A 21,884-nucleotide genomic window follows, 5' to 3' on the forward strand; every position below is an offset into this window, starting at 1 on the left:
ATTGCTTTTTTTCTCAATTTTTTTTTTTTTTTTCACCAACTTTTTTTATTTTCTAAATTGTTTGCATGAAAAAATCTCTGAGGAATTTTAGCCTAAAAAAAATATTTGAGAAAATGATGAAGGGCCAAAAACAGAATGACAATAATACTTATCAATGAGCCATAAAGACTTACATTAGCTAAGTTGCTAATAGACTTCAATCAAGCCTAGAAACTTATTCAGCTTTTCCTACAAACTTTGCTTCTCTCAACTTCTTTTTTTCTTCAAACCAACTCTTCATAAATTGCCATTTATTATTTTCCTTCTTTTTTTTTTTCTTTTTCAAAATATTTCAAAAATTTTTTCTTATTCTTTCATTTTTCCTTTTTTTCTGTTTTCTTCTTTACATTTCAATTTGACTGTTAATTTTTAGTAAACTCTCAGAGAAAAAATGAGAAGAATTACAAATGATATAATTAGTACCAAATGATAATACAATTATCAGTTTTGTTTTTAAACTATGATTATTGTGAAGCGTACGTGTAGTCACGTTATTGATAACAAATAAATTTGTTATTAATGTGATTTTATTAATGATAGAATAAATTATTAATTTCATTTTGAAATTTTTCGTAGAAATTTGCACAATAGGGCGCTTTGCTTAAAATTATTATATATATTTTTTCTTCAAGTCTTTGGTCAAAAAAAGTAAACAAATAAACAGAAAACAAATTTCAGATAAAATATGAATTTTCATAGCAATTATATCGATCAATTAAATTGCATTCTTATAATTTTAATGAATTATTTTTCATTAATGGATTAAAACTGATATGATTACTTCAATTTATCAACAATTTTTTCATAAATCATTAATAATTGCTATATTATCTCTGAATGTTATCACAGTATCAAACAAATTGTTTACTGTAAGTTTTTTCTTAGTATTTTTGTTTGTTAATAATGTTATTATAATGTTGTGATAATTCATACGCTAATATTACTAAGACTTTTTTTTTTTTTTTTTTTGCAAATGCTCAAATTTTAATTAAATATAATTCCAAATTCTAAGCTAATTAAACTTTTGAAAGAAATATATTTAAAAATTTATGATTGTTAATTTTGTAATATTTGAGTTTTTATTTAACAAACAAATAAATAAATTTACTTTTTCAAGCACTAATTATAATTGAAATTTGATTTTGTTGTAAGCAACAATAATATTGAGATATAAAAATTGAAATAATGCTAATAATCACATTTGCTTAGCTATGAGTAAAGCTAATAATTATCGAATTTTTAGCCATCGATAGCCAAATTAGAATATAATAAAATACAGAATCAGTAAGTTTTCTTTTTTTTTTTTTTTTCATATACTCTATAAATTTTCAGAATTTTGCCCATATTTTCGTTAGCTTTTGATGCATTTCAAATATTTATAACTTAGAAAAAAAAAAAAAAAAAATCCTAAAATTTTGTATAAGAGACTTTTTTGATAATTTAATCAGATAATGATATCTGCAAATTTCTCAAAAATTCATTCTCAGAAAATCCAATCTTTCAAATTTATTGGAAGGAACAAAGCTATTTGCAAATATCACTTACGTGACAGATAAAATTCACGTTACTTACTTACGTAAGCGTCCTCTTCTCATCATCAAACAGTTTTTTATTTCTATTTTAATTCAAGAGAACCAATTGCTTCAAATAAGCAGAATCAACAGTCACAACGCCATCTGGAAATGAATGTTAGTCGTCTGCTTGATCAACTGATCGCAAGTCATGATCGCAGAATTAGACCAAATTATGGTCGTTAGTTTTATCATATTATATCATCAGATAAGTAAATATATGAGTAATTCTAATATATCACTTTTTAATTTGACTTTTAAATTTGAAAAAAAAAAAAAAAGTTGAAATTTTTCAAATAGTTTTTTATTTCAGCAAAGTTTAACACTTCATTATTTATCATACGGATTACACTTCTGTTAGTTTAATTAAACAAACTAATAAATATAAAAGAAGCAAATATTAACCATTCGAATTAATCATCGACTACATTAAAAGATTTTAAAAGTAAAAATGCTAACAAATCAATTCACAGATGCATTTTACTCATTTTATAGCATTCAATGAAATTTTCAACAAATTTAATTATTTTTTGAAAAGTAATCATTTAATTATTATTACTTCTATCAAACAAACTTATAAAAATGATTATTTTGAGGAGAACCAATCGAAGTAAATGTTACTATTCATGTTACTACGATAAGTGCTATCTCAGAAGTTTCTATGGTACTATTTCATTGTTAATTTTTATTTTATAATTATTTTAACTTCTCCGATTCTTTTCATCAATTTATTTTCCTTTTATAATTTATTTATTTACTTTTCTTTTTTCCTTTTCGAGATAATATTTTAATTGCATATATCACATTTCCATAGCAAACATTTAATTATTTCATAGTGAAAGAGAAGAGTGATTGACTTTTTTTATTTATTACACTTACATTAATGGCTGATAAAATTTGCTATAAATTTTTAAAGATACTTATTACATCACTAAAATTTTGATAAAAATAAATTATGTAATAATAATTTCTTGAATAATTTTAATTTTTTTTTATAAAAAAATAAAGTTATAAGCAGTCGGCAAAATTTAATTATATAGGAATTTACAGGATTACACTGTTGCATTATATTTACGTCAGTTTTGGCGTGATAATCGTTTAGCATTTAAAAGTGCTAATGAGCAGGAATTAACAATCGGAATTGATTTAATAAAAAGTATTTGGGTTCCGGATACTTTTTTTCCCAATGAAAAGAAATCATTTTTTCATGAAGCCACAACACATAACTCTTTTTTACGTATCGATAATCACGGAAATGTATTCCGTAGTATTAGGTAATACTTATTACTTTCTTTTTTTCTTCCTAATATTTTCTCAAACTTATCATTACATTGATAATAGTGATAAAAGTTAAGAAAAAAAGGATAAGAAGTAAAATGAAAAATTAAAAATTAAAATAATTGCATAAAATAACAGTAATATATTAAATGAAAATTAAACAATTATGAAAATTTTAACAAAAAAAAAAAAAAAAAAAATTTCATTGCAGGCTTACAGTAACAGCTAATTGTCCAATGAATTTACACAGTGTATGTTTAAATTTTTAACTTAAAAAAAAAAATAAATAAAAATAAAATAAAATGAAAAATGTTAAATAATAAAAGAGTGAGAGAAGTATTTGAGAAATTTGTTTAATTTTTTCTTTTCTATATTTTTATTTACGTTTGTATTTTAAAAATTATATTTTACAAAACAAATAAAACTAAATTTTCATAATTTCATTTTCTTTTCTTTTTTTTCCTTTTTTCCCCTCTTTCTCCCAATAATTTAATTAAAACTGACTAATAATATATCTTACAATTAAAAATTAGTTAAAAATTAATGCATCATAAGTTTCTTTTTTCTCTTTCGTATTTCAGTTTCCATTGGATGTTCAAATTTGTGCTCTCGAACTTGAGGTACAATTCTCGATCATCAATCTTTGCTAACAATCAATTCATCAGCTTTTCAACATATATTCTTCTACGCGTACATTTCATAATCGCAAAGTTCTAACTATTTTTCAATTTTTCTTTCTTTTTTTTTTTTTTGCTTTAGTTTATAAAAACGAAAAATAATAGTAATGTGATAGTAAATTTAAATTTTAAAATTTGTTACAAATTTTGATTTCAATTTCATTTTTATATCTTTCTTTTATTTTTAGTTCAATTTTAAAAATCAAAAATTAAAAAATTAAATAAATCTTTTTCATTTTTTGAAAAAAATTTCCAATACTTTTCGGAGTTTGGAGTTTGTTTCTAACAATAAATATTTGCACACCGCAAAAATTCAACAAACTTAAAAAACAAAAAAATTAGTGTAAAAAATGTTTAGAATAATATTTTTTTCTTGAAAAGTAAGTAAAAATTGATAAATCAAATAACCAATATTTTTATTCATGCGAGGCCTTTCTTAATTAGTTGAATGTTAGTCATTTTTTTTAAGTAATTTAAATGTAAAACGTTTTAATAAATTTTTTTATTTTTTATATTTTTATATTTTTAATATTTTTTAATTTTATATTTTTTATGTTTATATTTTTAATAAATTTTTTTAAATAAATGTAAAATGTTTTAATAAATTTTTCAAATATCGTTAGAAATGGAAGATAGAATACTTTGGTTCACCAAGAACTTAGACCCTATTAAAAAGTCTAATCCATATCATCGTGATTTAAAAGTTAACTGTCCCTTATCATCGAGACTTTTCGTCTAATTGCATGAAATATTATCCGTTTGCTATCATCGGTTAGAATCACTTTTATCCTTTTCAATTTTTCTATTTATTTTTAGTTTAATCCTTTCTTATTTATTTCAGTTTCTATTCATTTTTTCAAATTTACTATTTGTTTAGAGATAATATCAATGTCATCCATTTAAGAAAGATTACATTAGTCTTACTTAACTATGCTTTCACTTCATTATACTTAAATAATAGCTCTCTTCGCTAATTTGTGATAATAAAATTCGTCAACTTGCATTTTACTACAATTTTACATTGCTTAAACAAATCTAACATTCAAAATAGAAAGTTTTTCGAATTTTTAATTCAACTCGAACACTGTTACTACCAAATGACAATTCCTTAGTACTGGCAGTATTGGTATGCTTTGTTTATTCATTTTCGGTTTCTGTTTATTTTTTCATACTTATGATTTACAGAGTTATGCATACAGCACCCGCGACATCATATATCATTGGCATTTGGGTGAGAATTCGGTGACAATCGATGAGAATGTACATTTAGCTCATTTTACAATTGGTGACCACAGACATGTCGAACGGGTCATTTCGCTTAGTACAGGTGTTCATTTGCTTTAATTCATTTAAAACATTTATTCCAATGATTTTTTTTTTTTTTTTTTTTTACTAATTAGTCGATTATCCATATGTGAAGTTCAAAAATTACTCTCCTTAGTAACTAGCCACCATAGCTTACAAGCTATAAGTAATAAGTTTGAAAAATAAAATTGTAATTTACACAAAAAAAAAAAAAAGTGAAAAAATTGTAATTCAATTGAGTAAGATTAATTATTTGAAGAATTTATTAAATGATAATGAAAATGAAATAGGGTAGAGCATCTTTTTGATTTCTGTTTATTAGGTATTTTTGTATTAAGGAAACTATTCACGACTTTCTACTTATTTTACATTTAAACGAAATATTGGCTTCTATCTGATACAAATATATTTTCCCTCTTCATTAATTGTTGTCATTTCTTGGATATCATTCTGGCTAAATCGTGATGCTACTCAAGCCCGAGTTGCTATAGGTAATAAAATTTTAATTGTATGTTTAAATTTTGTTGCTACATTTCTTGAAAAAAAAAAAAAGTTTACGAAAAATTCATAAATATGTAAGATGTAAAACAAATTTAACATTTAGCGCATATAAATAAATTATAGAATGAACTTATTCAAAGATAATCTATCGATTTTTCTAATAACTTTTTAATAGATCAGAAATCACTCAATTTATCAAGTAATACTTAATTACCATAAATCATTTCGAAGCAGTTTCTCAAACAAATCTTTGTCATCTCATTAAAAAAAAAAAAAATTTACAGGTGTCACCACAGTACTAACAATGACAACATTGATGACCTCAACAAATGCCTCATTACCAAAGGTGTCATATAATCATTCAAGAAATTATTTGAAGCTAAAATTATCATTCTTCTTTAAATAATTGCACAAATTCAAAATCAAAAATTTTTTTCTGATATTAGAAAAATATAATTAGATTATATGACCGTTCGTCATAAAGTTATCTGACACGAATTATGATATTTGCAATATATCCGGTTTACCGGAAACAAGAAAACAAGCTGATCAATAGCTCAGCAAAGAAGATCAATAGTTCATTTCAGGTATCATACGTCAAAAGTCTTGATATTTTTCTTGGAACTTGTTATTTCATTGGTAAGTTTGCACAATAACTAGATTTTAGGAATATTTTAAAAACTGAACAGTCTTCATTTTCCGATTTCGATGTTTTATTTTTAATTGATTTAATTTTTTGATAGCAGTAAGTTATGTTCATGTTCAAATTTTTCATCTATTTTATCCTTTTGTTAATTACTAGAATTTTCTAACTGCCAGAAATCAATCAATCAATAAGTTTATCCTTTCGAATGCTTATTTTGCTGACAATAATACTGAAAGTAAATTGTTTTCTTGCAGTTTTTGCATCATTACTAGAGTATGCAACGATAGGTTATCTAATGGAACGATATCGAAACTCTCTGGTGGACAATAGAGCAACCGCAACAACTTGCTTTTATGAATTAACCGAAAATTCACCAATCATACAAAGAATTCGAGCAATGGAACTTAGAAATTACACTTTCAATAATGAGGTTACCAATTTTAATTTCAAGAGCGCAAATGTCACATTTCAAATAAATAACTCAAGGAAAAAGCATTCGTTTTTTTTTACAACAAATTTTTTGAATATTTCCAAAATTATTCCATAACCCATTTGTAATTTAATACTTTATGAAAAGAAGAAAAAAAATCTTTTCGGAATTTCTGCGACTATCACATTTTGTTGTAGTCTGAAAATGATTTCGAAGTACCATTATTGATAAGAAGATCAAAGAATCAATTTCGCTTGAGGTCAGCTATGATCAGAATGTCAGCTAATAAATGTTTATGTAGTTGTCTGAGGATACGACCATCACAGGTTCGTCATTTGATTGAATAATTTGAGCCAAAAAATTAAAGTAAGCATGGTGATAGCAAAATAAATGTAAGAAAAGCAAAGGTCAATTTAAGGTCAAATATGAGTGATATGCTGATTGCATTAGTCACAAAGGATTCTAAAAGTAATTTTAAAAATTATCATTTTTCAATGAGTTCTCACTTTGGAACAGAGTTATAATTTCAATTTCAGGTTGATCTCATATCGAGAATTCTATTTCCGACATTTTTCGTTGCTTTTCACATTGTTTATTGGACAGTTTATCTATATTTTTGACATTGTTTTTGATATCAACTATAATGTAATTTATCAAAATTGTCCGATAAATAAAAAATTAATTCTTCATTAATTTTTTGTCAAATAAGAGTCAAATAAAGTTAAATAAAGGTCACAGAACAAATGCAGAACGATACAAAAGCGTTGTCAATGACATCCAACTTATATTCTTCAAAGCTCACAGATTACCTTACCTACCTATTGTACATTACTTTACTTTAATCTGAGAGTCACAACAGTGTTATCACTTTCTTTCCCTTTCTCTCTCTCTTTCTCTGCGTTGCCATTACCGCCTAGCGTACTCATCCTGCACAACAAACAAAAACGTTAAGAAATAAGTAATTGGTATCTAACAAAATATGTAATATTTTTGCAATTATCGCGAAATAAATGTTTGATTGATAGTAAGAGTAACCGAAGTCGTTCGGTTAATTTGTAAAATTTTTCAAATTACTTTAGAAGCATTTGCAGAAGTTCAACAGCGCTTCCAATTGAAGCCTTTTTCGTAGAATTATCATCAAGTAATTTAATAAAAATTATAAATGGAGTAAAATGGAATTGAATTTAAGTAAAATTTTTCAAAAATCAATCATATCAATTTTGTCTAGTAAAATTATATCTTATGTGTTAATTTTTTTAATATTTAAGAATAAGTAATTAAATTATTTGCGTAATAGTTCTATTATTAAATATTTGTGCAAAGGATATTTTTTGAACATTTCGAATTATTTTCAAAAATTACTGATTTTAGTTACTTCATCATACATTACATTTATTATCATGCCATTGATAGCTTAATTTTAATTGACTTAATTTTTAAAGTGATATAATATAAAGAAAATTGGGTAGAAAGCTGAAATTAGCTTCATTAATTTCTCTACGAAGATTTCACGAAGTTTCATCATTTTCCTAGACATTATATATGAGATTTTTTATAAAATTGCAACATTTACCAAACTATCATAGTTTTACATTTATTAGAAAGTATCCTTCGAGGAAATTGTCAATATTTGAAAATTATTTCCAATGCTTATTCGTTGTGTATACGGTTGAACATTATGAAAAATTTTTTATTTCCGCTAAAACTTTAAAATTTTTATATTCTCTCCAAGAAATTTTAGGGAAGTAAGCTGAACATTTCTAAAGAAACATCTTTTTTGAATTCCTTCTTTTTTTTTTTTTTCACTGAACTAATTGTTTTAGAGAAATTTTTTAAATCTTACAAATTTATTGGCTGATTTACGGGTTTAAACATTCTAACTGATTTCTGTTTTTTATTAATTGATAAGATGATAATAATATTATCAAATCCTACTCCTCCATTTATAAAAGACCAACTAATCTATGACACATCTACTACTTCTACAGCTCATCCGCCCTGTCCAATGGTCAACGGTCAAAAGTTCAACTGGCCGTACCACTAAATCTTATCACCAACGCAGAAATGACCCAATAGTATTTTTCGTTTCTCGGTGTTATTTTTGCTATTTGTTTGTTTTGAATGAATTTTTTGATTGGTGCTTAAAGGTTTTATATATGTTGCAACAGTTCATGCTTAATTTGAATTTGAACTTAAATTTTAGATTTTGAAAAAATGTCGCAGCAACAGTGTGTTTCACCTCATCAACATCTTTACAAAAAGAAAAGTGTAGATTGGAAAAGTGAATTGCGAAAGGTTTGCAAATAGTATTTATGTATTTGTGTAATTAATAAATTACATTTGACCACTTTTTATTGACTTGAGAAGATTATAGAACTGATATGTTTAAATGTTTGAAATTTTGATGAAAACAATTGCATTAGGGGAAAAAAAGCTTAGCAGTAGATTAGGAAACAAGTAATATCCTGAGGAAATTATTCATTTTGGATAAATAATAACACATAATTACTGTCGTGATGATGTTGGATTTGTTGTTTTTTTTTTCTTTTTTGCAATTTTGCATGCATTTAAAACTTTCAGAAGTTTATTCGACGACTCCGAGATGAACGAGAGAAAATTTTTAATCGTGCACGTGGTGGGTTTGAATGTTGGCAGACTGATTTGTTCATTGAAAGCATAATACAGGATGAAGTTGATGCTTTAAGATTATCAGAGCATATCACGGAGAATGAACTGAATGAAGCTATTCAAGAATTTGAACGATTTCGAGACGAAACGACTCAACAAGGTTTTTTTCTCATCTTATCACTGAGTATTGTTATAAGTCTATTTCATGAATATGATTGTATCGGATTGTCAGAATTTTATACATTTCAGCAGCAATTTTCAGAAATAGAAAGCATGATTGCTTATGAACAAGAACGACTGGAAGATTTGGCAAGTGGGTACAATGCTGTCTTGTGTCCAAGATGTCAGGTATGATTCCAATAGAGATTAGTCTTTGCTTTAGTTTTATGGTCTAAATCATATGGGCTGGCAATCTAAAGAAGTTTTGACAGGCAGTGCTTGGAGTTTCCTTTTAATTATTCTTTTCTCTTGTTTGTTCTCTCTATTTATAATCAGTCTTTATAAATTCCATTTGAGTTGAAGTAAGCTTGCATTTGATTTGTAGAATTCTCCTGTCATAGTATTACTAGAATCTGGAGGTCATATTATCAGAAATGACATTAAGAGTCATCGGTCATAATTTTTCTCCATTTTATAGATTTATTATTTTCAGCTTTATTGAAACTTAACTCCATTTTAAAAGATTTCATATTAAGTGTTTTCTTTTTTATTTCAGTTTGCCAGTCTGAGTTTTCCGGATGAATATTCACTGATATGTGAGCATTGTAAACTGCAGTTGCGTTTGACGCAACCATTACCATCTCCTCTTGAATTAACAACTCATTTTACAAATATTTTCACTTCTCATGCTGATCGAGGATGTTCAGAAACTCCTAGTTTAATATTGCAAGGTGTCGATAAATTATTTCTTCGTTGTAATTGGTGTGCATTTAATTATGAGGTATTTTAGCTTCAGATATTTTGCTCTTGTTCAAAAGTGTAATGTAATTGTATAATTGTTGTATTTAATGATATTAAATATAAGAATTTTATAATTCATATTTGTAATTATCATTTCTTTATGTTAAAAAAGAGCCAGTGAATATCAGTAATTTCTTTTTGTATCCTGTAGTCGACAGCTAAAAATGTTTTGTTTATAATAATAAAAGTTTTATTTGATCAATATGCATAACATTTCGTTCAACTACAAATCAACAATTTAGATTTCTTTCAAAATGACGAAGTGTCAAATTTGTTATTTTTAAAATATGACAAATTACAATGGAAAAGACAGACGCTTGGAAAAGATTTTTAAATATATGACTTTTATTGGTTGTTGCAATTGATCTTCTAGCATTAGCATCGACACATGGTGAGAGTAGTAGTAGAACGTGAAATAATCGCATCACTTGACAAATGATTATCAACAAATAAAAACTAGAATCGGGCAATTACTTTTTATGGTTGAATCTATAAAGTTTGAGAAAGGGCAGTTTACTACTTTTATGAAACAGTTGTTAATCTAGCTTGCAATCACGTGAACAGATAAGGGATGTATATGTCATCATGTCGCAGTGTAACATCAAAGGAATAGAAGCCGCTAATAATGAGATTTGAAGGAGCAAAATCCTTTCGTATATGTCACACATTTTTTTTTGCAACTTCTCTTCATCGATATTTCTTTTATTGGATTAAATCAATGATATCTCTGTTATCATTGATGTCAAATAAACTATCAAAGTTGGCTGTATTTGAATTTCAATTTTACAAAACTTCAAATGCAACTTATTTAACTCATGTGATCAACTAATTAGTGATGCAAGAGACATCATGTCTATGTCTATCTTATCAGATGTACTCATTGAGGGAAGAATATGGATGAAATAGTGAGGTACAGTTAATCTGGTCTGGTCAGGTCAGCAGAAATTCAGAGATTAGAAGTAAATTCCATCAGCTGACATATTACACTAAATTTTGTTGCATCTTTACATCTCTCTCTCTCTCTCTCTCTCTCTCTCAATATACCACCATTCAAAATATATCTCTTTTAATTTTTTTTCCTCTTAATAATTGGAACTGTTAATTAAAAAATTAAATTTTAATTAATATAGCAATGGGAAGAAAAAAATAGAAATTCTTGTTATTACTAATAAAACATAATGAATATACACTACATGAAAATAAATTACAGATTAATTCTAAAATTTTTTGATTCATTTTTATATGCCTTTAGAAATATGTAAAATTGTGAAAATGCAAGAAGAGACTAATTCATTAGTGATATTGCATTACATCAGTCAATCATCTCACAAAATGCCACTTGTTAAAACAGTTGTTGCTCAGCCTGTAATAAGAAATATCTTTCATTAAATCAAAATTTAAAAAAAAATCTAATTTTAAATTCAAAATTTATTATTACTTAAAGGTGACAATTGTTTACAAATAATAATCAAATTAAATTCACACAATTATTCATTCGATTTGATCAATTTATATTGTTTATAGTTTATTGGTACCAATCCAATCCATCTTCTCTCTCCCACTTCTCTTTCCCTCTCTCTCTTCTTACCTCCCTTGTATGAATGTGTGAGGATTACAAATGGCAGATGATTATTAAAGTTTTGACTTTAGTTTATGCCAAATTTCGATTATTTACTTCTCATTGGTGCAGAGTGAAAAGCCAGATGTGTCAAATAATATGCAAAACAAGTAATATTTTATTATTTTCAAAGTTGAAATTATGAAAAATTTTTAATTAAAGAAGGAAAAAGTGAAAAAAAATTAAAAACAAAACAAAAAAATATGAAAATTGCATAACTTTCAAAAATTGATTCCTTCAAGAATATTTTGAATATTAAAATGTGCTATCTAAGAGAGATTATTGAAGAAATTAGCTTTAGTACCTACCAATTATATCAACAATGCAATGAATATTTGATAGCACTAATTAACATTTATTTTCACTATAACATCAAATTCAGATATAATAAAATTGTTAAATTATTATTGTAAATGATATTATCATTGATATTAAAAAGAAAAAAATTTTTCATATTTTTGATTGTTTATAATTTCATTTCTTTTCATTCAAAAAATTATTAAATTAAAACAAATGTGATAAAAATTTTTCAATTCTTTATTTTCTTACATTGTGTAAAATTTTTTAATTTAAAATTAAAAGATAAAATTCTTGTTTGTTGCAAACTATAGTTCAAATAGCTCATTGATATCTGATACTAAAGATAATAAAATGATTTAGCATTGTGTAGAAATTATCTTACGTAGTGTAAATATTTCATATGACAAGAAATGAAGTGACGGAAAAATAGTGTGATAATTGATGATAGAAGAAGATAACGTATCATTCCTCAATGATTTTCATTAAATTACAGCTCCTCCCTCGAATTCTCCAACTTATTTCATATCAACCCCAAAAGTCCAACCCATTTTATATTCCTCAATTCGGATTATATTCAAGTTACAGAGACTACTTAAGGATTGTCAATTAACCATTACATCTCTCTTTCTGGTTCTCATTTGAATATCAATGGCATCAGCACCAGATACTTTTTCTACCAATGGTACCAATGGTATCCTCAATGGTACAAATATCAATGTTTCACCAACTACTATCACTAACTCTCTTCATAAACATCAGAAATGGTTAATTGATAAAAAGCGACACATCATAAATGTATTACTAATTACTGCTTTATTACTCATTTTATTTGGTATATTTATGGTCTTTGGTCGTCACAACAAAAATGTACCTTCAAAAGTATCAGTTGGAAATGAAAGTAGAAGTGATAAGTATTCCAATATTTCATCTTTACAACAAATTGGATATGATAAACAATCATTACAAACGGTAAATTTTGATGTTTACCTTGATAATTTTTTTTTTTTTTTTTATGAAAAAGCATTTTGTAAGCATTTTGTGTTCGCAAAAAATTTTGTAATTTTCATTTTTTCAATTTAATGAAATTATCCTTTATTCCTAATTACCATTCTTCTAGTGTTCTCTTTTTTATAAATCAATTTGTTTTCTTGCAGAATTCTGATTTTACATCTATGCCAACTACTACTAGCAGACAAAATTTTGATATATCACAATGTGTTACATTGATCGAAAGCAAGAAATGTCTTCAAATTCAGCGTAAAAATTTTCAAAAGTATGCAAATCTCTCAAATTTCAAAAAAATTTTTTCTTTATTATTACTGATTATCATTATTGAACTTTTGCGCCTATAATCATTGCTGTAATGTTTTTGATTAAGCATTTTTAATTGGTATCAGTATCCATAAATTTTGATTTTTTCCCTTTTTTTTAAAAAAAAAAATTGATAGTGCTAAAAAAGAGATAAGATAAGCTTTTCTTTTTTTTTTGGAGAAAAAGTATTAATTTACTTTTGAGGAAGGTAAAGTAGTCATTTACTTACAATATCATATGAATTACTTAGCAATCAATTTTCTGCAGTAAGAGAACAATTCATATTTTCTGTTGAAATAAGTCACACATCTAAATGAAAATGTGAAAATGAGCAATGTGTGCGCTTCTGTCTCAAAATTAATTAATCAAATGGATGACACTTCGAGAAATATTATTAAATGAAATTTGCGAGAATTATTAGACAGTCATATGAGATAATTAATACTTATTCTATCAATGAGCAAATGATTAGTCAATTACATATTACATTGCCTTGAAATTTGCTTAGACCGATTGATCTTTCATTTATGAATTCTAAATGTTTGTTCAAATGAATTAAAATTTTGCTTAGCATTAAAAGAAAAGAAAATGATTAGAGTATAATCATTTTTTTTTTTGCTGATACGATAGAAGTTTTTAGAAAGCATGATATTAAATTAAATTTAAATTAAATTGATGAAAAACTTTCAAACATTATTTGTTACTTTCAACATTATTCTGTCATTTTATCGTTACTTTTTTTTCAAATATTATTTGTTTGCTAACTTTTCAACAATTATTGAAATTTTTACGAAAAATATAACAACTGATTATAACTTATTTCATTCTATGTTTAGTAGTAATAATGATAATAATAATAATAGTAATAATAATAATAATAATAATAATAATAATAATAAATTGTTCAAAAAAATTTGGTCAAAATAAAAGTTTTTTTTTTTTTCTTTACAGTGACGGGAATATACCATCAGAAGATTTTGTGTCACAATTGGGACATTTCATGGGATGGCATCCGAAACATTATGAACTTAATATAACCATCAATCGAGATGCACGGACATCTTTTGCAGGAAATGTTACTATTTATGTAAGTTTCTATCCTTCAATTTCAATTATTGAAGTAAATAAATTTAAAATTAAAACAATTAGAAAATTTAACAACTGAAATATTCGTAGTAAAATTTTTATTTTAGTTTCAAAGATGATTCACTTAACAGTGTAAAGTGGAAAGAAAGAATTTTTGAATAATGAATGGATAATTAGTTAGGCATATTTAATGTAAATTTATATTCAACAATAAAACTTAATGATCTCTATTATATAATATAATTTGTTCAAGTAACTTCCGTTGAGAATTTATTTTAAATGAAGGAAGAAGAGATTAAAATTTAAACAAAATATTTTAGATTAAAGCTATTGAAACAACTTCATCAATATCACTTCATGTTGGCCGATCTATCTCTGATATCGCTTTATCACAAATAACAGCATATAATTGTCGTACAGGTGAATTAAGAATTAAAAATAATTCTACTTTAACAAGGATTTCTCTTTTGAACAAAAATTAAATTCTGGATGTTTAATTTATAGAATTTTAAAAATTTTAGGAGAGCTTTTATGTCTCACATCAATAGTTTATCATCAAAAAGATGAAGTATTATCAGTGGAACTTGCTGAACCTATTGGTGTTGGACATATTGTCGTTCTTCAAATTAAAAATTTTTCTAGTTCACAGGCTTCTACTGGTCTCATTGTCAAAAGGCCACAAAAATGGGAACCTAAACGGTAAATTTATTTCTCTTTTTATTAATTAATTGTTGTTAAAGTTGAAAGTTTTAAAAAATGTTGAAAAATTTTGTAGAAGTAGAAAATGTTTGGAATTCGAATGCTCGAAATGTTATTTAATTAGCAAATTTATGAAATTTTTTTTTTTTTTTTTTTTTTGGTGCTTTGGAATTTGCTTTATTTTAAGGCCATGGACAGTTACTACATTTTTCCAACTTCGGAATGCTCGTTCAGTTTTTCCGTGTTTCGATTTACCGATTATGAAAGCAACGATGAAAATGTGTATCAGTCATCCAATGAGAACTGAAGCACGGTATTTCTTTGGAATAAAAATGCTAAATTTTCAGCAAAATTTTCACTTATCTGTAAAATATATCTGTTTAGAAAAAAAAAAAATTTCAGACAAATCTAAAAATATTAATTTATTTTTTTTTTAGATCAAATACAAAAGCATTTTCAATTTCTAAAATGAATAATCGGATGGAATCATGCTTTGAATCGACACCAGCAATGAGTACTTACTTATATGCATTTACAATATTTGATCGAATGAGTTCAATGCGAGAGGCAGAAAATTCACAAGAATATTTACCTGAAATTGAAGTAATCTATTCTGAAGAAGATAATGTTGTCAAACCTGATTGGATTAGCACTGAAACAAGACATGTATGCAAGTTTTTTCTCTCTTTTTTTTTTGATAGCAAATATAAAATTATTAAAATTTTGAATTAAACATTAATTTATACTTTAATATTTTTGGATTAATAGAATAAATTACTTAATAAAAAATAATACTTTTTTTTTCTTTATTTTAGGCGCTAAAAGTAATGGCAAATATTAGCAATTTTCGATATCCATTAAATAAGCTCAATTTGATGGCATCATTTTTACCCGTTTATGGACTTGAAAATTTGGGTTTAATCATATTGGATGAACGATTTGTAGCTTATCCAAAATATCGCTTAGCTCATACTATTCTTGCCCATGAAATTGCCCAACAATGGATTGGCAATATTGTCACGGTTAAAAATTGGAAAGAAATATGCTTGCAGGTTAATTTATTCTTTTCACTTAATTTTTATTTTCTTAGCTAAGAATTCCAATATAAAATATTAAAAACAAAAATTTTTAATTTGAAATAAGATCTGAAATTTTGTGATGTAACATTTTTTGAATGGAAAAGTTAAAATTCGAATTGAGTAGGAAATTCGAAATTCTTATCTCAATAAACGAATAATAGGATGATTTGATGATAATTGGCATTTTGACCATTCCTTGGTGAAAAATTTTGGCATTTGCGCCATTTATCAGTACATACAATTTATTATTGATTACAGGTTATTAATTTATCTATTATTTATTATAAATTCTATTTATTATTACTTAAAATCATCTATGTTAATATAATATTTGCTTCTTTATTCATTTAAAAATTATTTCTTTATTTTTACCAAAAAGCTAAATTTTTAAGATTAAAATTTTAAGATTTTAGGCTAATTTTTAATCTGAAATGAAATGATTCATTCGAAATTATCTAACAATTAATTCATTTCTTTTTTTCTATCCTTCCAAAGATTTATTATGCGAAAATATTTGACTCTATTTTATTAAATGAAGTTCTTTTTTTGAGTTATAAACATAACTTAGCTATTTATTTATATCTGTTTTGGTAATTTTATCAATAAATTTGAGTGACTTTTTTTTTTGAGGCATAATGTTATAATTGATTATATTAGCTTATATCAGCTGATCACTAATGAATGATAGATTAAAGCAGGTACGTCTATCAATCATTAAAAAAGGTGTTGATAATAGGGTGACCTTTGTTGAAATAAGGAATAGAATGACCTTTGTTTGAATACATCATCAAGGCATTCATAAAAATAGAGAGATTTAATGAAAGTAGAGGAGTCATTTGTTTCAAGATTTACTTTTAGAAGATGCCGAACTGATGGAAACAGCTGTTTTAAGTGATAAATTACTACAATACAGGAAAATGATATTTACTTGATTGAACATTGTATCAAAAGGTTAATGAAGAGATGGTAGAATGATGGAAATTCATTTATTGAACTTTTCTTTTCTTAGTGACTATTAGTTTCTCAATAAAATATTTGATTAAATCAGTATTGAACATATTGAAATGAATTTAATAAGCAAAATGAAAATTTATGAAATTTCTCTACAAAATGTACTGTGTTGATAGATTAGCATGCACATTACTTATGATTTAAAACTTTAATACAATCTTCTTTCATGTGTCTCTTTAGATACTGCTAAATTTGAAAAATTAAAATTGGAATTATTACAATCTAAACATATAACCCATTATGAAACTGCTCTAGAAAATTTCTCCATTAAATATTTAATTAAAATCCCTTTAAATTTCACAATGTTTAAAAATTATTGCTATATAACATTTTATCTTCTCGAATAATTTAAAAAATAAGTGCTAATTTGATTTCGTAAATAATTTTAAGCCTGAATTATGAAATTAACAAAATTTTAGCTAAAAAAAAATTCTAAGTTATGCTTTGTTGTATTTTGTTGTGCAATATTTATTAAAACTTTTATTTTAAATTTTGAATAAAATAAAATTGCTAAAATTGAAAATATTAAATTTATTTACTTATTATTGTCGATTTAAAAATTTCTTATATATTAAGCATATGTTATTTTGAATAATTTATTCTGGAAAAAATTTTATATTTGAAAAAAAAAATATAAGTAAAATTTGGAAATAACATTAATTAATTCATTCTCAAAATTAGTTTCTGTTAAAAAGTCTTATAGCTCAGAATAGTTTCATTTATGGGAAGGAAAAAATTTCCAGAAAGTTTGAGGAAAAAATGCTAATACCTGAAATATCATATTACCCATAACTATTCCTAATCACTTCGCAACTGTGCTAGCACCTGCATTTGACCTTCCATCTCGATTCTTCTTTACATTTGACCTTTCATCCCGATCTTTCCCTTTCAGTTCTTCAATTCCTCTCCCAGAAACCAGATGCGCAGCAGGGGTTACAGCAACAGTCGCAGTTTACTAAAATAAGTTAACGGGGAAGAAATGGATTATTTTACTTTTTTTTCCATTTGCATAAAGATAGAAACGATTAGTAAATAAATGGATTAGTAAATAAGTAATGAAGTTCAAGTTTAAATTTTAATATTGAAAAATTAAAATTTTTCACGAAAATTTTCCCTTTCTCATAAAATTTTAATTTAAGTTTTTGGATTTAAAAAAAGCAAGAACTCATTTTCATTTCTGTCATTTAACTTTTTATTCAATATTTTACATATTTCCCTCACTTACAATTTCATGTCACAAATGATGATGCGGAATTTTTAAAACAGATTAAATTAAAGCCAAGCATTCTAAAATTATATTTCAGGAAGGATTAAGTACCTATTTGGAATGGTTGATCACAAAATCGTTGGATAATTCAACCGAAATTGATGAATTAATTAGTGAAAAACGTCGTGAAGGTATTATGAAAGATAGTACAACCTCTACAGTTATCGTTTCTGAATTTCGTTCATCTGAGGATGTATGCATAATTTATTTATTATTTGTTTCTAATCTAGTTCACCTTTATTTGATAGGTTCATTACCTGCTAATTAGTAATTATTTACTAACCTATAAATATACTTTTCATTTTCTTCAGATAGTTTTTGATAATTTATTTCCTATTTTTTTTTTCTTTTAATTTTCACATCTTTTTTTATCAACAATTTTGCTTAAAAATATTTGACATGATGAAAGGATGAACTTTTGAAGATTTCACGATGCTTTGATAAGCCAGCAACATTCTTTATGATGCTTGAACTTGGATTTGGACAAGGAACAGTGGCGCAAATGGTTAAGTAAGTGATCATTAAAGTTGCATCATTACAGAATAGAGAGAAAGAACAAAAGTGAAAAATTAGAAAAGATGTATTGTTAAATTTGTCAAAAAGTAAATAGTACATATCATTAAATAGAGGTTAGCTTTAAGTAATACATATCATTAAATAAAAGTAATTTATATAATTTTCTACAATTTCTTTTATCCACTAGAATTAATATTTTTGAAATATCTATTCTCGAAATGTTTTTCACGGTTGTTAACCAAATATCACCAAGAAAGTTTCGAATTATTTCTAAAATTTCTGATTACTTTTGATTAATTATAGGTTACTCATGCAACGTTACTCTTATGCTAATGCTGGAATGCTAGAATGGCGACAAGTAATCCAAGAAGCTGCTAATAATGTCCTTGCTGGTTCCTTTTCCTTTCTATTACTATTTTATTCTTATACCTGTTTATTGATTTATTAATTTGAAACTGAAATTCAGGTGAATTTTTCGAGCAATATTTCACACAACCTGGTTTACCGCTTATTTATGTTTCTCCTACTGCAAACGGATTGAAATTGACACAAAGTGTAACAATTATGAAACAAGTGACAAACGTATGTTTTGTTTATCACAGAAGAGTTTTTTGATATTATCACTGATTTAACAAATTTTATTGGAAAGGCAGTAATGATGTCAAGAAGGACATCAAAAAAATATATATATTATTGTTGTTGCTAAAAATTATAATTTTGAGAGCTCTAAAGTAAGTAATTTTAGACATTAAATTTATTCAAAATCCATAATTTTGTTAAATATAATGAGAAAATGAAGTTATTGAGTGTTTTCTCGAAGTGAAATACTCAATTTTTTGTGAAGCATCAGAATCTTTAACAATTTCAGACATCACTAGCTATTATACCATTGGATATAGCAATTATTGATGTACCCGATCGAACAGTGATTATTTTAAGCAATCAAACAGAAATGATTTCGTTGAAACATAATGGACTGATGGTACTTGACCCAGATAGACGTACGCATGCCATAATTGTTTATGAAGTAAGTTAAAGTTTACTAACTTGTTTAACTTATATCTAAAATTATAGTAAAATTAAAAGGCGATAGATTGTAAATATTTCAAAAATTAAGATGATAAAGATGATTGAAAAATTAGGACTTTCTTTCTATATGTAAAATAATTTACCCAATATTTAGGGGTAGAACTTTCTTTCTATATGTAAAATAATTTTCCTAAATTTAGGGGAAAAACATTTTAGTAGTAATTGTGTTTAAAAAAAAAAAAAAATTCTTTTCCTCCTTCTTTTATTTGATCTTTTGATACATTTATCGTTGGGAAATGATCAGTATTGATACATTCAATTAACTGAATAAATTATTTGCAGAAATTTTAAAATTAGAGTTTTTTTTTTTTTTTCTGAAAAAAGAAAAAAATCTAAATTTAGAAAATTTCACATTTTCAGCCCGAGATTTACCTACGTTTTGCACAATGTGCTGAACTAACATCATGTTCAGCATTTTTAAAACCAGAAACGATGAAACGTATTTCGGATGATTTTTGTTGGGCATTTTTGGGTAATCATTTTACAATACCTGAAAATATGCCTCAAAAAGCTCAAATTTGGATGCAATTTATGCAAATTTTATCGGAAACAAAATTTGTACACGGATCTTGTGCATGCTGTATGAATAAGAATTTAGAAAAATCTGGAGCAATAAGGTGTAGTTGGCATTGGAATGATGTATGTGAGGAGCTTAGCTTACTCAAACAAATTCAACATTTTACATAATTGCAATATTTTATCACTCAAATAATTTTGATTTTCTTTTTTTTTTTTTCTCTTCAAAAAATTTTCAACGCACTCAAATCTGAAATTTAAATCCATTTTGTACAATACTTGCTGCTTCTATACTGCAATTCAATACAAATTCAGAAATTCTTTTTTAGTATAGGTATCAGGTATATTAAAGGTAGCATAGAAAACTATTCAGTGTTAACTTTTATACATCACATCTGTATATATGTGACAACAGTGAAGCAGCAGTCACCAATTTATTCTAAATCTGCTTGTTTGACTTTAGCCGGTAACTACTAATTGTACTGTTTCCTCGCATTGTTTTCATTTTTGGGAAAAATAATTCTGTATCTGACACAATCGAATCACTGCCATTTCCTTGCTTTAAAAAGAAAAGCCAGGTGAAATTTCATGGAAATTTAGAAATCTCATAGAATAATGATATTTCAATTTTGGTTCACCGTACGTAAGCAAATCATTTATCAACTAATACGAGAATTTATCTACGTAACAAAGAAAACATTTGTCCACGTCGTTTCTTGTGAATGTTTTTTTTTATATGCACAACGATCTCCGATCTCAATTGAATTAGCATGGAGATACATATTTGGTTACTTATTTTTGTTATCGTTTAACAGCTTTCTTTTTTTTTTAATGTTTACCTGGTCACGATGATAGTCTTATTAATCATTTTTCAAATATTTTCTGATCTCTAATCTTGATCCAAAAGATCTACCTTGCATGGAAATTTATATTAATAAGTTCGCCAATTAATATCAAGTCGAAGTTTTTTGATAGTTTCAATCAAATATTCCTACTCCTTTCAACTCATATCTCAAAAAACACGAGAGAAATGATTGCGTGACCAACTAATACTTTCCCGGAATTATATTTAGAAAGGTTATTCTGAAATTTCGAGAAGGCAGATTTTTTGGATTTTCATATTCTGTGCAGAAGTTACACATATAAGATTTGATTATGTAAAAATCAAAATAAAGATTCCCTATGATAATCACATTTCACATGCAAACAATTATAAACTGTATGAATTCCATGTTGAATTTATTTACACAAACTATTTACAATGTAGCTGGTAAAATAAATCTTGAAAAAAATTAACACAAAGTGGTCCCTTGAAAAAAAAGAAAATAAGAAAGGTACGAAACTGAACAAATAACAT

At 25.7% G+C, this 21,884-nt stretch overlaps 3 protein-coding genes across 3 annotated transcripts; all 3 read left to right on the forward strand.

The window, feature by feature from the left end:
• Nucleotides 1-1,721: 1,721 nt before the first annotated feature.
• Bma-lgc-38 (Uncharacterized protein) lies at nt 1,722-7,067 on the forward strand (the record flags this gene model as incomplete). Its single annotated transcript, XM_043077485.1, has 12 exons — nt 1,722-1,791; nt 2,207-2,274; nt 2,661-2,884; nt 3,100-3,139; nt 3,470-3,508; nt 4,751-4,892; nt 5,209-5,361; nt 5,656-5,717; nt 5,959-6,010; nt 6,272-6,447; nt 6,645-6,773; nt 6,984-7,067. The coding sequence occupies 12 exons, from the start codon at nt 1,722-1,724 to the stop codon at nt 7,065-7,067; spliced, it is 1,239 nt and encodes a 412-aa protein (XP_042933419.1).
• Nucleotides 7,068-8,661: 1,594 nt separating this feature from the next.
• Nucleotides 8,662-10,024, forward strand: Bm10051 (Uncharacterized protein; the record flags this gene model as incomplete). Its single annotated transcript, XM_001897191.2, has 4 exons — nt 8,662-8,742; nt 9,028-9,235; nt 9,338-9,423; nt 9,791-10,024. 4 exons carry the CDS (start codon nt 8,662-8,664, stop codon nt 10,022-10,024), a joined length of 609 nt encoding a protein of 202 aa, XP_001897226.2.
• Nucleotides 10,025-12,601: 2,577 nt separating this feature from the next.
• On the forward strand, nt 12,602-20,698 carry Bma-mnp-1 (Uncharacterized protein; the record flags this gene model as incomplete). The annotated part of the gene is made up of 14 exons (XM_043077486.1): nt 12,602-12,922; nt 13,108-13,226; nt 14,216-14,351; nt 14,671-14,770; nt 14,872-15,049; nt 15,237-15,362; nt 15,487-15,715; nt 15,865-16,101; nt 18,444-18,599; nt 18,831-18,916; nt 19,226-19,314; nt 19,389-19,504; nt 19,791-19,949; nt 20,372-20,698. The coding sequence occupies 14 exons, from the start codon at nt 12,602-12,604 to the stop codon at nt 20,696-20,698; spliced, it is 2,379 nt and encodes a 792-aa protein (XP_042933420.1).
• Nucleotides 20,699-21,884: the final 1,186 nt, after the last annotated feature.

This window comes from Brugia malayi, assembly GCF_000002995.4.
Source record: "Brugia malayi strain FR3 genome assembly, contig: Bm_v4_Chr1_scaffold_001, whole genome shotgun sequence".
In the NCBI taxonomy this organism is placed as follows: domain Eukaryota; kingdom Metazoa; phylum Nematoda; class Chromadorea; order Rhabditida; family Onchocercidae; genus Brugia; species Brugia malayi.